Source organism: Carassius gibelio, chromosome B2 (assembly GCF_023724105.1).
Source record: "Carassius gibelio isolate Cgi1373 ecotype wild population from Czech Republic chromosome B2, carGib1.2-hapl.c, whole genome shotgun sequence".
Classification (NCBI taxonomy): domain Eukaryota; kingdom Metazoa; phylum Chordata; class Actinopteri; order Cypriniformes; family Cyprinidae; genus Carassius; species Carassius gibelio.
The window spans coordinates 28037576-28053677 of record NC_068397.1 but is presented as its reverse complement, the minus strand read 5'-3'; the positions used below and the strand labels follow the sequence as shown (position 1 = coordinate 28053677).

General features: G+C 36.3%; 1 protein-coding gene across 1 annotated transcript; it reads right to left on the bottom strand.

Moving 5' to 3' along the window:
• Window positions 1-1972: 1972 nt before the first annotated feature.
• Window positions 1973-14232, bottom strand: LOC127951369 (nuclear receptor ROR-beta). The gene is made up of 10 exons (XM_052549233.1): window positions 13948-14232; window positions 9698-9783; window positions 9294-9435; window positions 8550-9026; window positions 8014-8135; window positions 7772-7904; window positions 6453-6560; window positions 4811-4921; window positions 4544-4656; window positions 1973-3754 (listed from the first exon to the last, which is right to left on the bottom strand). Exons 1-10 carry the CDS (start codon window positions 13952-13954, stop codon window positions 3593-3595), a joined length of 1461 nt encoding a protein of 486 aa, XP_052405193.1. The 5' UTR covers window positions 13955-14232; the 3' UTR covers window positions 1973-3592.
• Window positions 14233-16102: the final 1870 nt, after the last annotated feature.

The following is a 16102-nucleotide window of genomic DNA, read 5'->3' as shown; positions in this document are numbered from 1 at the left end:
TGTGTGTGTAGTTGGCAGAGGATACTGGTGAGACAGAGACCAGCCATCTCCCTGAGAATAAATCTTTTTGTGTGTGTGTGTGTGTGTGCGCGTGTGTGTGTGTAAAACACAGAGCAGAAACATTTCTTCTACAAAAACGAAATAGACATAAAACCACAGAAATTGCTTTCCAGGGTGACTGAATGAGACAAACACAATTTCCTCTTTACAGGAAAGCATGCACCAAAGGCCTAGAGGTGGGGATTGTCAAAACAACACATTTAAAAATACATTACACAGACAGAATTCCCATACTTCTCATTCTTAAACAAGGGCAGGCTACACTCCTTGTTGTGAGGTGCTGTAATGCTGGGCACACAAAAGAAGACAGATTTCCTCTTGTTCATTAAAAATGGAGATACAAGACCACACCTGATCTCTCATACAGAATACAAGCTCATTCATTCAAATGAATCGCGTTAACCAGTTGTGTAGTATATATAGTAGTACTATAAACAATACAGTGAACCTCGATAGCAGAGAACTCTGTCGAATCTTTGTTTTGGTGCAAGAGTATGGAAAAATAGGATGGAAGGATACGATCCAAAGCCACAGAAATGGACAAAAGGAGATGCTATCAACAAATTACAAAATAATACAACAGAAATCACATTGGCCACCAGATGCAAGTGGCATATCTGTTCCCCGAAACCTTCTGGACTGAGCTTTTGAATTGGTTTCTCTCGTTCTTTTCTTCAGGGTTTGTGAAAATGCTTTAGCATGTGAAGCCCACCAGACAGGTGATCCTATTGGAGGAAGTGTCTCATAACATCAGGCTGGGGTCATCAGGGTCACCCCAGCTCTGTGTGTGTCCCAGAGAACCATCCAGTTTGGCTGTCAGAATAACTGTCCGTCTCCTGTAAGTGTTCCATCTGGATCACTTATAGAGGGCAGTTCCTGAAACAAAATCCATGCCAGTTCATCTTTTGGGTCTGGTATTCCCATGCACATGCTGGAGGAACTCGAAAAGTCCTGGCTCATTCGTTTTTTAAACATTTCTCTTGCTGCTCCACCTTTTTGCCTTTCTCTTTCTTGACTAAATATACTAATTTATGTACATTCCTATTCAAAATAATCTTTTAGAAATGTCCATGTAAATTAAATGAACATTTAACTTTTATTTATTCTAAAGTGGCATTTACAAGGGAAGGGGGGATGTTGGACTGAGGTTTCTCATTGCATTAAAATGAAAAAATAAAAATAAAAAATAAGGTGCAGCACCAAACACTGTCAAAATGTGCCTGAGCAAACAACAGCATGTGTGGGTGGAACAACTGTGTCAAATGTTGTATTTGCCAGTATAGAGTGCAACAGTCTGGTTCCGGAAGTAACAATTACAGCTTTTAACCAGCTCTGAGGTTGTTAACTGATGGTTTGTACTTTGGTAAAGCAATCTTTTTCACATTATGCTTACAATAACAGGGTTGCCAACTCTCACGCATCTGGCGTGAGACTCACGTTTTAAGCATCAATCTAACACTGAAGTCCAAGCGTGACTGTCATGCCAGATGCGTGAGAGTTGGCAACCCTGACAATAATTCTGTTTAACAGCGGAATTTGTCATGAAAAACTACATTACCCATGATTCTATGAGAACAATCTCACCAATCAGAGAGTCGCAAAGGCAAATCTCAGCGAAACAACTTGCAGGGTACACAAATGACATTAATCAGTCAAAATACTTAAATATTTGTGTATATATATATATATATATATATATATATATATATATATATATATATATATATATATATATATATATATATATATATATATATATATATGTGTGCAAATTCTGAAATAGACTTTAAATATATTTTCTTTTGGTTAAACCCAAAACTTAAAAATAATGGTTCTAAATTTCACAATCATTTTTAACTCTATTTTCAATAAAAGTGCTTGCTATTGTAGTTTTTTCCCCTCACTAAGGCCATTAAGTATTGTTTTTTGTCAAATTTACAATACAGTTCTGCTTCAACTAAAAGTTTGTAATGTTGTAATTTCTTCTTGAAGCTGGTTAGTTCAGTTCAAGGCTTGTAAGGCTTTAACAAAACCTTTTTTTTAAATCCCTATGGGAAATGAATAGAAAAAAAAAACACTTCCGAAACCAACTCTGCTGAAAAGTGAACAGGCATTAATGCACTCTATTCTTTACAGTCATGCCAAAGTTTGCAAACCCCTTATATATATATATATCTCTTTTGCATATAATGATGTCCCGTTAAGCACTGCTGCACTCAGACGTTGTTTACTAGAGTTTAATACTGTCCTAAATGTGTAAAATTCTGCTGAATATGAGGTATGAGATCATGTAAATAACTGTTAAAGTGAGGATTTTGTGGTTGCAGTTGCGTTATTGTAACAAAAGGCGTTCACAAACGTTTGGCCATGACTGCAAAAACTTGACATCTATTGCACATTAGAAAAGAGTTTAGCACACTAATGATTTCTGGTTTGTTTAAATAGCTTTAAAGGAATATTCAAGGTTAACTACAAGTTAAACTCAGATGCTCAGATACAGTTAAGCACTGTAAGGGCTAATTGTTTTAGAACTGTACAGCTGCCCCATAGGCTTCCTTTCCTTTCTGTCCATACTTGTTTGTGTTCGTTTCAACAAAATGAGATGATTCAAAATGAAAAAAAAAAAATTCTAAATATCTTATTTTGAAAAAAGAAAATGTTTTATTATTTTAAACTTAGAAATGAGCTTGACTTGTATTTAATGTGGAACATTCCTTTAACATAGCACTGTTAACATTGGTCCCTTCATTTTTAACAAACAATCTGGGCACATCAGTTTTTTTGTTGTTATTATTTTAAATGGATTGTCATAAAGTCTCATTAAGCATAATGCAAGACCAAAAGTGCATTGTGTACATTCGGTCTCAAATCAAAATAAGTGCTTTTGGGATACATTCATGATTCGTCCGAGGGTGAAAAAAACGACAGGAGAGGGAGGAAAAAAGCAGTAGTAGTGCTTAAAGAGTGATTCAGCGGCGAAGGACGGATGACGTTATCTGGTATGTTGTATTCGCTTCAGTAAAAAGTGTTGTGCTCTCCTGAATGTTCATGTGGAGGACAGTTTGATCCTGTAAAACTATTAAAATGATAAAACCTCTTATAAAACTCCTTGAAATACCTCTGTCTACAGATGCAGAAGGAACAGTTGCATGCTTAGACATCTTCAAGATGGGACAAAGGGCCTTTGCAAGCATACTGTACATCTGTACATAAAAGATCATTTCGGAGTGTTTCCATGAAATAAAAACAGTTCTGAGAGCACAACTCCAGGAATAATCCCTATACGAGTATGTTTTGTGATATAGTTCGCTGGCCCTGTGTTTGCAGCAGGTTAGGTGTGTATGTTTGTAGTGTATTGTGTGTGTGTGTATGCTAAAAGTGCTGCAATAGATTGAGGATTCTCCCTGGAGGTTTTTAAATGTGTTCGTTTGAAATGCTGATTTTACATATAATAGCCTCTCTTGCTTTAAAACTCGCTCGTGATTTCCCCTTCACACTCTCTGTCATTCTCTCCCTCACTATCTCCCGCTCTCTAACTGTTGGTGGAGTCAGGGAAATTGATCTCGCTGCCGAACACTTCCCTGTAGAGAGGCGGGAAGCTGTAGGCTGTTTCCGGGTGAACCAGGCGGAAGAAATCCAGCTTGTCAATATGCAGGTTACAGATGGACTTCATCTGCGGTAGTTTGGACACCATCTGCAAACACAAGAGATCAAATAATCTAAGCATGACCTTTGCATTAGTTCACAAACACAAGTTATACCACCATTCAAAAGTTTAGGGGTCAGTAAGATTTTTTTTTTTTTTGACTTTATTCATTCAATCAAAAATACAGTAAAACTGTGATATTATGAAATATTATTAAAATGTAAAACTTACAATTTGTTGTGAATGTTTCTATTCTGTAATGTTTTCTATGTTAAATTTATTCCTGTGAGGAAATAATCATTTTCAGCATCATTACTAATGTACAGTGCCACATGATGCTTCAGAAATCAGATTTGATGCTTGATAAAAATGTTCTCATTATCAGTGTTGAAAACTGTTGTGCTGCTTCATATATTTGTGGAAACAGTGACAGTTTTTTTCAGGATTATCTGCAGAATATAACTTTTTGTAACATTATAAGTGTCTTTACTGTCCTTTTGTATCAATTTAATGTAACCTTGCTGAATAAAAGTATTAATTTCTTAAAAAAAAAATGCATATTTTGCAAATTGTGACAATTTGAATTCAATAGTCAATGTATATATACTCAATTATATGCAACTGTGTTAAATCCATTTAATTTACACCCATTATTATATTAATATCAGTGGCGGACTCGGAATCCTAAAATATACTGTAGTTTGTCCATCTATGTACAGGTAGTCTTAACCATTCAAATATGTATGCATAATCTAACACATATTACAATTTCCACTTTCCACTTTTTTGGGGTCAGAATTTTGTGCCGAACCAGTTTCAGTCAAACAGATTCCTCACCTTATCCAGTTTCTCAGTAGTGGCTCCGTTCATGTGCAGGCTGTGCTGAAGAGCCACGTAGACTTTCTCCTGGAGCTTCTGCACCTGCTGAGAATCTGTCAACCACCGCCGGTCTGAGCAAAACAGAGCAGAGGTTTCAAACTGTGAGAATGGGTCTCATTTTATTCTCGTATTCCAGTCTGACCCTGGCACATATTTCTTTTTCCAAGAGCACATAAACCCAGCCGTATAAACCTTTGCTTCAGGAAATGCGTGCGAGAGTCTCACCTGGAGCCAGCAGAACCGCAGCGCTGAATAAAGCGATTTCCTCATCACTCAGTTGAAGTCGACTCAGACTTTTAGCCAACTCAAAGACGGCGTTCACCAGGTCAGCACACCCTACAAATACATAAACATACAGCACACATCCTGGTTACCATGCTGAAGATGAAAAAACTAATTACATTTCCGTTGAGGGCCATAATTTGCTCTTTTGATTTTGCATTAAACTATTTAATGGATCTATTGGGTTCCAATCACTCTAAACGAAATTATAAGATGATCTGGGTACAAAGCTTTGGGTTATTTGTGAGAATAACAGAGATTTAAGCAATAAAGAACAACAAGCTTTGCTTTAGCATGAATATTACAGTTGGCCTCTCTGTTTGTATTGTGCATTTTATCATAACAGGAATACTGCATTTGAAGTTTCTCAGATCTTTTTTTTCAGAGTATAATGGATTATCAAAAAAGAAAAATGACAGGCACATAATTCAATGTACTGGCAGTTGATTGGATATTGAGATGCAAGTAAAGGCAGATGACAGCTTGGAGAAGTTTGGTTCAAGCAGACTAATAATGACTGGAGAAGTCCTGCTAACATCAAAAGTCATAAGATGCAGTTATTTTATTTTAATTAAACATTACTTTAAAAAAAGTCATTTAAAAATACAAATCAAATCAAACATGCATGGATTATTGTTTTCACAATATGATCTGTAACATGCATTCAGAAAGTATATATTATGAATTTCATTTCATGCTTTAAACAATGAAACTAATAAAATAAAGAAGTGGTACAATCTGTAAATCATTCTACAAACTTATTCCAAGAATACGGGTTTTTATTTGATATAGTGTGTGTCAAGAGTGCTTTCTGCAATGCTTCCATTTAACTTCAATGAGCGATTATTCACCAGAGCATCGCTTGTATTCACTTACTGGGTTAAAAACCCATTTGCTCTTGTGGCTTATTGATTCATGACGCCTCTGCTCTTTCTCTTAAGAGGCTGCTGGTGTTTTGCATTATAAGGTAAAAGAGGATGCGTTTAAAGTGGAATACTCAATACTGCCTACTATTTTATTTATTTTTTCAGATAGTTTCACATTATGGAACTGTATAAATTTCAATTAGCAGTTTGCTGCTACACTGCTATCACATGCCCTAATTACATTGTACCAAAAATGTTATTTTGCATTTGTAATACATTTTTGTCACATGTTTTGGTTTAGTTTTCTGTGTTTCTGTTCACCTGCCTTGTTTGTTTCCATGGTTTTTGATATTATTAGCTCTACACCTGTTTCAGTTCTCCCAATTAAGTTTCTATTACTTAAGTCTGTGTTCCCTTATGTTCCTTTGTCTGTTATCGATTGGATTTGTGTTTGGTTGTGCCCATTCTCTCCTGTGGATTATTAAGTGAACTCCAAATGAATGTGTTGTGTGTTGCACATTTAAGCAAATATAACAGGTCAGTGTATTTAAAAGGGATTACACTTTCTATATAATGCTTTGTTTAAATGCATTAGTTATGTACCCTGTAAGACACCTTATAATGCAGTGTTTGATTTTATGAGCAATTGGAACCACGGTTACAATAAATTACAATACTTTCATACTTGAATCCAATTCTGTAGATATCCAGACACTCACCGAGAGCTTTGAAGAGCTGAGGACTGGCGAACTTGCCATCAAAAAACATCGTGTTGTTTGAAGAGTTGTAAGCACGGCACATTCGGATCAGCAGGATCTCCAGACATCCTGGAACAGTAATAGAGAGAAAGAGCGGCAAAAAAAAACATGAAGGGGGGGAAAGGCAGAAAAGACAGAGGACAAAAAAAAGACAGACACAGAAAGATAGAGAAAAAAGAGTGCAAGGGAGGGGAAGGAAAAGCGGGAATATGCTCCACCATGCAAAAATAGACAAAAAATAAAAACAATTATAAATTTTCTCCAAATATGGGAACATCAAACACCATAAAAATGAAAATTAATTGTGTTTGTGATAGTTTTAAACGACATTCAGTAAAAATTGTTTAGTGAAGGGTTTTTTTTTTTTCATACGGTAAGCACAAAGAGTAGTAGTAGACAGAATGTTGGAGAAACAAACACAAGAGGAGACAAACGTTAATGCAAGTTTCAAGATCAAACACCGATAAACATGGACAGAACTGAATCCGGTGGGGCAGATTCACAAAACAGTTGCAGCACTTTTGCACGCAATTATTCCTCCCACAATCCAGTTATTGTTACGTTATTGTGTCTGTGCATATTTTTTTAACTCTAGAATCAGAAAATCATTGATTGATGGTAAAATAATGAAGAAATGCATTCTATCCAGGTATATTTTTCAACACAGTGCAGTCGGCACACAGGTATTTTAAAAAGAAGAATTCCAACTTATTTTTACAATGGAATGTATAAAGCAGTCAGAATTGTGAGATTTAATCTTAGAATTTCAAGAAAAAGTTCGAAATGTGAGATAAATTGTAATTACCCTTTTCAATTCCTTAGCAGAAATAGGCTTGTTCTTGCTTTTTTCTCTCTCTGAGTACTCTGAGCTTTATATTAAGAGTCTTTATTTCTTAGAGTAAAAAAGCTTGTTCTTATTTTTCCTGCAGTTGTGGCTATACATCTTATATCGCAAAAAACTGAAACAATGTTGAAAACTGCACTGTGCAAATTGCACTCAACACTATTTTTGTGTGTGTGTGTGTTTGCCATTATCTGAACTGCATGTCAGTGTCTGCTCTGAGTATTCTGGTTGTAGTATGAAACCAACTGTGTTCTGGAAAGGTGTTAGAACATTAGCAAATGTGTTTAAACTAATAAAGAGATTGAACGGCCGCCCAGGGCCACATCAGAAATGCCACATCACAGCAGTGAGTGGATAAAGTGATGCGAGTGAGAAATCTGTAGTATAATCTGGGATTACTCATCTGTAATCCGTGTTAGACAAGGACAGCACTGACCTGCTTTGAGCAGGATGATCTGGTCGTTCTGGCAGAGGTCCATGAATCCAGAGATGCGCTTTGCAAACTCTACAACGTACTGGATGGCGTTTGTAATGTGCAGGGCACACTGCTGCCACATCCACTCTGCAGACTAAGTGCACAGAGATTATTAATGCATCCGTTGGCAAAGAGACAAATGCATGATTGACCATATATTTATGTATTTGTCTAATATGTCATGTAATATGATAATGATGTACCTTGAGTTGAAAGCTGCGGGTTTCTTCAGGTGTGTACACGTTCCAGGTAAGTTTCTTCAGCTCTTCTGAGCTGTACTGACACGTCTCCAGGTGAGACTTCACAACGTTTTGAGTGATTCGCTCTGAACAGAAATTCAACACACATTAACACATTTCCCCTTAGAATTTGTATATTGAATAATTAGACATATACAGAGCATGATGAAATAGATTTTATACAAATCATTTATTTTAAAAAATGCATATATATGTGAATTACAAGGTATAATTAATGCATTAAAACTAATCTGATAATGCATTATACATGGAGGCCTTAAATAAAGTGTTACCTCTTGTTTTTTGTTTTTTTGTTTTTTTACAAAATCTGTAACAATACCTTACCAACACAAGATGATTTTTCATTGTATTAAAGTACTGAGCATTTCTGAAGAAAATAGTTACTGACGTAATGTCAAAATCTAATTCATCTTAATTTTGTCATAATAGCATAATGATTTAAACAAATCAAGGACAAAAATCATAAAATGAGAATCCACCTATGTCGTGCAGAGAGCAGTTGTCTGGTAGAGATCCCAGGAGAGAGTGCGTAAGAAGACTGTTTTCAGGCAGGATATACTCATGCTTCACCCTCGCTGCTTCCGTCCAATCTACAGCGCTGGGCTCTGGAGAGCTCTGATTGGACCAACTTCCGCTTCCGGCACTCCCGGACCCTCCGCCGCCTCCGAGCATCTCCAGAGTGCAGTATTCGCTCGCCTCCTCTGGGGTGAGCGGCAGGTCGAACAGCAAACCGTCGGGCAGCGTGGCGATGTCGTCCAGGTCGCTGAGGTTGGAACTGGAGCCTCCATTGCTGTACGGCCGGCTGTGTGTGCTGTCTTCACCTGTCTCTTCCCGGTCATGTGGTGCTAGACCACCACCCAAACCCACCATGCACTCCTGAGACAGCTGCTGGTGTCGCTGCACCTCTGCGTACAGGCTGTCCCGCTGTTTCTTTGACATTCGGCCAAACTTCACCGCTACAGAAAGAAAAAGTATTACATGTTCACTAAGTATAACATATCGTTTATTTATAGTATTTATTTACAGATGTTTGAGTTCAGATTTTTTTTTCTGAACTAGCTGTGACTGAGTAAAACCAAATAGCCACAAAAATCATAATTGTTGGCATGAATTCTTCCTCAGCTGCCCTTTGACCCTGCTTCTCCTCGTGTAGGACTTTAATTTGAGTCCTGGTTTCAAAAAATGCAGTTTCCTGACTGCTGGTGGGCTAGACTAGTGCTCACCATCACGGCTCATGCCGAGCGCCAGGCACTTCTGCAGGCGACAGTGTTGGCACCGGTTCCTGTTGGTTCGGTCGATCAGACAGTTCCTCTGCCGTGAACACGAGTACATGGCATTGTTCTGCTGGCTGCGTCGGAAAAAACCCTGCAGAACAGAAACCTGGTTACCTCAGCCTACAGGATGGATAATAAGTGTGCCCTGCCACTGCATGAAGAACATACAGTAATATAAACTGACCTAGAAAACAGAACAAAAACATCAGGATAAAAGACAAGGAGGGACAGAGCACAAAAGGATAATTTTGCTTGCGTGGGTTGAGATGAACTCTACAATAGTGCACATCTAGGGTAGGAAAAGAAGAAAATATTATATAAAAATCAATAGGGTTTTATACCAGAATTCTTACCTTGCACCCTTCACATGTAATAACGCCATAGTGAATCCCAGAGGATTTGTCCCCACAGATCTTGCATGGTATAACCTCAATTTGAGCTGGAATAAAAAAAATACAAATAAAAAATTTTAAGCATTAAAGGCAAAAACATTTCAAGTATCACACAGGAAAGCACATATGCACAAATATTATTTTGACATGCACCACAAATAATATCACCCAATGACGATCACAGTCAGACAGTGAGATCTCTTCTGCCTTTATTATAACACAATTATTAAAAACATACTTTCATATTTATATGCAAACATTTATTTATTATTATGAAAAACTAAATGAAAAATAAATAAAAGAGACAAAATAAATTATAAATAAAAAATAAACAAATAATGTGCTAACTACACAGTTATTATGCAATATAATTTTTTTACATTTATATTTAATAATATAAAGTTTTTCATATGTAAACAAGTTTTCAATTACTGGCTAAAAAATAAATAAATAAAAAGTGAATCCATTCATAAATGAAAAAACAACCAAATGAAAACGAAATGTTTTTATACATTTAATTATAACAGTTTGACCTAAAACTTCATATAGATGATATACAGATGGATGGATGGATAGATAATTATGCAATCATTTTGTCTTTATTTAATATGTGCCATATAGTGGTGGAATGGAGGAAAAAAACTTAGCTTGCAAAAACATCCTCTTCTAAAAACATCCTCATATACAGTATACAGTAGATATAAACATCCTCCATTTTGTCTTTCTAGCTCTGTCAGCTGAAAGCAATGACCAAGATACACTGCACATGCAATGGAAAAATCTGTGAGCCCTTGGGCGCCCCTCCCGTACCGCTCTCTGTGTAGTGTTATATAACCTTCGTCTGCAAACATTCCACAGACACGCCATTCAGGGCTGCTCAGTCTAATAATGCAGATGTTCCGCCTCCCTGCCACTTCTGACAGCCGATTGGTTAATATTTGTGCAGATGAGTCTGTGATTGGCCGGCGCTGAGTGTCGCTCTATTCGGCCTGGCTGTAAGCCCATGTGGACTCGCTGTCCTACTGACATACTTTCTCACTGAAAAGGAGAGGGCGGCTATGGGCGGATCCTCTGTTCATATCATTTGAATAGGCCTTTCCCTTCTTTCTGTTAAGGTGGAACTGGTCTCATTGGGAATTTTGACATGCAAGAAAGGGGCAAGACAAAAGAAATGTACTGTATACAGTTTTGTCTAGATAATACTCTGTTATATGTTATATGAACATTGTGATTACTATTATGACATTATATATTAAACAATACATGTTTAACCTAAAAAAAAGGGCATTAACATAGAATGTGCATCATGTACTGTGTGTATGTATGTATATATATATATATATATATATATATATATATATATATATATATATATATATATAATACAAAAATAAAATCAATTACAAAACTTTTAAGAGAGCATTCTTTTCTTTTTTTAAGTTTAAAAAAGTATATAAAAAAACATTTAAAAGTGTTTCTGAATCCTGACCTAAAAATACCTAATGTACTCATGTGTTTCATATTAGCATCACTAAGGAACCATGATCCTTTAGTTTCCACAGTCTCTTACATTCTAAATGCCATTTGTGTGATATAATGGAGAATAAAAATAAATAAAAAAATAAGGACAGACAAAGAATGGAATGACATGCATGGCGATTCGGAAAAATGGTTCAAATCTACTTTGAGTGTCAGCAGTTTTTTTTGTGTTTGCGTGCAGGTGCTGTAATGCAATCAACTTTGAGCAGAGAGCACTGTGTTAATCAGTAAAGTCTAACTTGGTGACATAACAAGATGGCAGATTAGATTAAGCAGAAGAGCACAACAGATTTTAACCATAAGCATTCAGGATAATGCTAAAGGAACCACTGACCCAACAAATATCACAAGAACAACCTTCAAATTCTATTTTAAAGACTTGCAATGAAAATGCATAAGTTTGAAAGTATAAACAAACATTTAAATATAGGTAATTGTGTATCATTTTTCAGTTTGGACTAAATGGAAATTTAATGGCAGTAAATGGGAAAACAGCTGCTTTTATGCATGCATCTGTGAGCGTTTTCTTTACTGTGCAGCAATTATCGTCATTTTAGTGTTGACTAAATAAAAAGGAAGGCTTATTATTAGAACACAGACAATGTGAGTTACATGAATGCCGATGACACAAAACAGACCACGCAAAACAACAAAGATTTACAGTAAAAAAAAATCCTGACTAAGTAAAGATATGCTGTTTATCAGTAGACTATGTATATATATATCACCCCACCACTACAGTCTTCCTGTCCTTAGCTGCCCTGTGAACATGATCCGTACTGTGTATATTTAAACACAGCCCCACCTCACGACAGTATGTCCGGACACGTACGCCCGCAACTGCCTTTAACATTTGTCCAGAGAGCAAACAAAATGGGAGAGACAAAATCTTCTCTTTGAGTTTCCAGTCAAAGAGTCTGGATCACTAGCTAAATTACAAAAGAAAGATGCTTATGATTTAATATTTACTCAAAGAAAAAGCCAAGAGGCCAAAATAAAGAATTCTGTTTTGCAAGCACACCATTGATATAATTCAAATATTTAGTATGGTTTTACACAATTAATGATAACCTAGTTTTTAAGTGGATAGTTTATATAAACACTATGCACCAGAATTTATGTTCATAATTTGTTTTTTACATATTTAAATGAATATTTTTTTTTCTTTCACCATGTCAGAAGAAATAAAGTTCAGAGTGGTTTTAGCCATGCAAACTTTGTCACTGTAATCGTTAATTTATGTCATAGTGTTTATGTTCATTTTTATTTTGTAATATATTTAATATTTTTTTGTTTTTCATTGTAAATTACTATAATGTTGCTTATGATCATTCAATTACATATTACATTTAATTATAAATAAATTAATACTTGCTCCATAATTTAAACACTCTGTGAGGAAAGAAATGACAAGAGTGGAAATTGGTAGAAAATCCAAGTATTATTATTATTTTTTTTTTTAAATCATGATTACATAATATCTGCTGCTGAGAAATATTCGGTCAGAGTTTTGGGGCTCTCACTAATAAAATTGTACTTATTTTAAAAAAAAAATGATGCAATGCAATAAATATCTCCATATTACAACTAATTTTTTATTAATTTTATATGTAATTAAATTCATTGATATTTTGGTATCATATATATATATATATATATATATATATATATATATATACACACACACACACACACACACACATTTATATACATTTCACACAACAAGGCGCTTTTTTATATTTTGCATAATTAAAACTCGGGTTTATTTACAAAAGTAATATTAAGTCATCGTTACGCATGTATTTGTTAGATAAATAGGTGAGATTGTTGTAATAAACGCCGTGTATTGTCTATATCAAGATCGAAGTTCAAGTTCAAACTCAAGTTCATGATGGAAGGTGTCCATCATCCCCAGCAGACCGCATGGGTCTGCACGACTCCAGCAAAGCGCCTCCCCTCCCTCGCTCGCGCTTTATCTCTCCCTCAGTCCCTCCTGTGAATGCTGTGTAATGCTCAGTGACATAACTAGGTCAGTGGAACAGCAGGTTTGAGCGCTGCTCACACAGCCGGCCATGCTGCCCCGCGAAAACAACAACACGCAGCCGACAAGCCACAGAGACAAACCTCCATCTCCAACATGTACACTCAACAAAATCACCACAACCGCACAGAGCGAGGATTTAACTCGCAACAAGTCGCGTTTCGAGAAATATTTAGATTGAGGAGACTGTACGCGTCACCACATGGAGACATTTTATATCCACCAAATACATTAATATTTATATTTCCAGTGAATATGTTATTGCTTGAGACAGAAAACACTACTTTTCTCTTATTACGTAATAAAAACAAACCTGTCAAACATGCCACAATCACGACCAGCTACTTCAGTGTCAGAATTCCATGAATTGAATACATTTTAGCGAGTTTATGAATCACTGTATCATTTGAGAAAAAATGGAACGCCAAAGAACGTTTAAGCGCGTTACAAAGCAACAAGTGGCCGCGCTGCAAATGTGACAGGAAAACAGTGCGAAGATGTGCGTGAAAACATAGCTACGTGCAAACGTTTCAATAGCTAAATGTTTAAAAACTATTTAAAGACCTTTTTAAAAGCAATATGCAACGTCTGCTTAATAGTTACATGTCATGCAGTGCCCCAAACATCTTACCTCTCATTTTGATCGCTGTTTCTTGATTCACTGGCTGAGGAGAAATATTGTTCGGACTAACATAACAAAACTAACATAAGACAGCTACCCGAATGAAACTTTTCAGCTCCGACTGTGAGCATTGTTAGGAAAATAAAATAGAAGAAAGATCCACAAAGTAAATTCGCGTCTCTAAAGGTCTTCTGTTGCGCTTCGGATACAAAAAACGAAAGTCGCTTTCGTCGTGTGTTATGGCGCGGTATGAATCGTCGTCGTCCTCCCTCTCCTCTCTCTCTCTCTCTCTCTCTCTCTCTCTCTCTCTCACTCTACCCTGCTAACCTACTTTCAGACGCGTGGACTCTCACATGATCTCACTGCCGCGCAGCCGCTCAGCGCTTAAGGTGGGACAACAATTCAGTCATTCAGAATGCTTTTCATCGTAACCCTGTCAAATCAATTGAATAAATTCAAAGTAAATAAGGTACTAAGGGACACTAGAGGACAAAGGACAACTGCATTGTTAAAAAGAAGAAGCTAAATTTAAGTTTAACTCACATTTTAAGCTACATTTGAGTTTTTTTTTTTTTTTTCAAATCAACAGTTCATTAATTTCAAATTTATTAGACCTACACTTTTTCAACTACTATGAATTGCATCTAAAGGGTTAGTTCAGCCGAGAATAAAATTCTGTCATTAATTACTCACACTCATGTCCTTCCAAGACCTTAGTTCGTATTCAAAACACAAATTAAAGGGGTCATAAGATGCGATTTCAATTTTCCCTTTCTCTTTGAAGTGTTGTAAGCTCTTGGTGTATAAAGAAGATATGAGGAGTTTCAAAGACTAAAGTCTCAAATCCAAAGATATATTCTTTTTAAAAGTTAAGACTCATCCACAATCCCCTAAAATGTCTCATTCTAATACGCCCCCAACATCTCTATGTCACTATGTGGGAAGAATTGCATAACACCGCCCAGATGTTCACGCAAAGAAAGAAGGCGTAACTTTTATACTCGCTGCAGTATTGTTGTTGCCGCCATCGCCATGTCATAGAGGTGCTGTGTGTTGCAATGTGAAAGTGAAACTACTTTGTTTGGCCTTCCAAAAGAGGATATCCACTTAATCATGCCAGGAGATGATCCATTCTGGTCGCTGAGGAAATACATCAACTTTACACTGTGGATCACCGGATCAGGTTTCCCTATGGATGACTGTCTAGCCCGGTGTCGTCACATGTGGTTGCTGCAAGCTCCTTCATAGAATCCGCCCGTTCTCAAGCCGGCCCACCTCTACTCACTCAAGCCACCCTCCACTTACTCTAGGCCACGGCTCACTCAAGGCGGCGGTGTATGATGCTGTTTCGTTGAGAAAGCAAAACTATTTTTTTTGGCCTTTCAAAGGACACGACTTGAAATCATGTTTATATCTCGTTTATTATGGTGTTTAATGTTTATGTCTCGTTGTTCCGGCCGGATGGGATCACAATATGTTAAGGGGCGTAACATTTCCGTCACACGCTTTAGGTATTTGGCCAATCACAATGCACTGGATAGCTGGCCAATCAGAGCACACCTCTCATTTTAGACCGATGAGCCTTGTAAAAATCTACACATTTCAGAAGGCGGGGCATAGAGGAGAAACAATTATGTACAGTGTGTGGAAAATAATGTTTTTTTTTTTTTTACTTAAACCCCATTAAAGAATAATAGTTACACACACACACACACACACACACACACACACACACACACACACACACATATATATATATATATATATATATATGTGTGTGTGTGTGTGTGTGTGTGTGTGTGTGTGTATATTACTATTATTATTATTATTATTATTTTTTTTTTTAGTTTCTTTGTCTGTTGAATACAAAGGAAGATATTTTTAAGAATTTTGGTAACTGAAAAGTTGACAATTGACTTCCATAGTAAGGGAAAAGTACTATCAATGGCTACTGCCAACTTATTCTTTAAAATGTCTTATTTTATGTTCAACAGAAGAAAGATATTCATACAGGTTTGGAACAAGTGTAAATAAATAATGTCAATCATATTTGATTTTGTCACGCTCCTGTTTAATACTGTGAATGAATGAATGAATGAATGGATTATGCATTTATATGGTTTGTGTGTGTGTATATATATATATATATATATATATATATATA